This window comes from Choloepus didactylus, chromosome 1 (assembly GCF_015220235.1).
Source record: "Choloepus didactylus isolate mChoDid1 chromosome 1, mChoDid1.pri, whole genome shotgun sequence".
In the NCBI taxonomy this organism is placed as follows: domain Eukaryota; kingdom Metazoa; phylum Chordata; class Mammalia; order Pilosa; family Megalonychidae; genus Choloepus; species Choloepus didactylus.
In genome coordinates, this window is record NC_051307.1 from 60,319,616 (window position 1) to 60,321,185 (window position 1,570).

Below are 1,570 nucleotides of genomic sequence, written 5' to 3' on the forward strand. Positions count from 1 at the left end.
CATGCAGTAAACTTTTGCCACTGTAAGCACTCTTTTATAATTATCAAAATATTCCTATGAATCCTGACCTCATAGCTTGTGGTGATAGAGCTGAACTTCAGGGAAAAAAATGTCCCCTGGAAGTATATGTGCCTATGTTTCAAAGACAACAGAGGGCAGTTGAAGAAGCTTCACTGTCTGTTGTAGAAACACAAGTTGATATGGAAAAAATAAGGCATATTCTAAATTAGAATCTTATTTCTTCATATTTCCTATCTGAAGAGAGAAGTTGGAGATGCCTGAATTTAACCACTCTGTGGCAATTGAATTTACCCTCACAGGATTCATGGATCAATCAGAGCTGAAGCCCCTTCTGTTTGTGGTGTTCTTTGTCATTTATGTGATCACCATGGTGGGAAATCTTGGTTTGGTAGCATTGATCTATATGGAGCACCATCTTCACACACCAATGTACATCTTTCTGGGAAACCTGGCTCTGATGGATTCCTGCTGTTCCTGTGCTATTACACCCAAGATGTTAGAGAACTTCTTTTCAGAAGGAACAATCTCCCTCTCTGGATGTATGGCACAATTTTATTTCTTCTGTCTTGCTGAAACTGCAGACTGTTGTCTTCTGGCAGCAATGGCCTATGACCGGTATGTGGCAATATGCAGCCCACTGCAGTACCACACCAGGATGTCAAAGAAACTCTGCATTCAGATGACCACATGGGCCTACATAGCTGGAAATGTGCATTCCATGATTCAAGTAGGTTTACTGTTTAGGCTAACTTTCTGTGGCTCTCATCAAATCAATCACTTTTTTTGTGATGTTTTCCCATTGTATAGACTTGCTTGTGTTGACCCCTATATCAATGAACTGATGATACCCATCTTTTCTGGGTCACTTCAAACCTTCACTATTACCACAGTCACAATTTCTTATCTCTTCATTCTTTTCACTGTTTTCAAAATGAAATCAAAAGAAGGAAGAAGCAAAGCCTTATCAACTTGTGCATCCCACTTTCTCTCTGTCTCAATGTTCTATGGCTCTCTTCTTTTTGTGTACGTTAGCCCAAGTACAGTTAAAGAAGAAAAAATGATCTACCAGTTGCTGTTTTTTATACTCTGTTAATTCCTTTATTAAACCCTTTTATTTATAGTCTAAGAAATAAGGAAGTAATAAATGTTGTGAAAAGAATTATGAAGAAATATTGCATAAAGTTCTGAAGTAAATATATCTGCCTGTAGCAACTGATATTAATATGATAAAAATTTTCAAAGTCAGTGGATACTGAAAAATTGTTAAATGGCCATACTATATGTAAAATATTAAATTGGTAAAATATTATGATGTTTAACCCAAGGAATGTATAAATGGATATATATGTTCTTAGAGGAGAAATACTGAGATGTAGTTCAAAGTCAAAGCTAATAAGAGTCTGTCAAATATCAGTAAATGATTACCCCCGAGCTCACAAATTGTGTCAGACTGTAATTAGTTACAACGTTCAACAAATATTAAAAAGAGAAGACAATATAGAAATTTAACATATTTGGCAAATATGTGGAACTCCTAATCTTATGAATT

At 35.7% G+C, this 1,570-nt stretch overlaps 1 protein-coding gene across 1 annotated transcript; it reads left to right on the forward strand.

Annotated features, from left to right (window-relative positions):
- Positions 1-274: 274 nt before the first annotated feature.
- LOC119512647 (olfactory receptor 5K1-like) lies at positions 275-1,209 on the forward strand. Its single transcript, XM_037807479.1, is given in 2 exon segments — positions 275-1,075; positions 1,078-1,209. Coding segments are annotated over 2 exon segments (933 nt in total).
- The last annotated feature ends 361 nt before the right edge of the window (positions 1,210-1,570 follow it).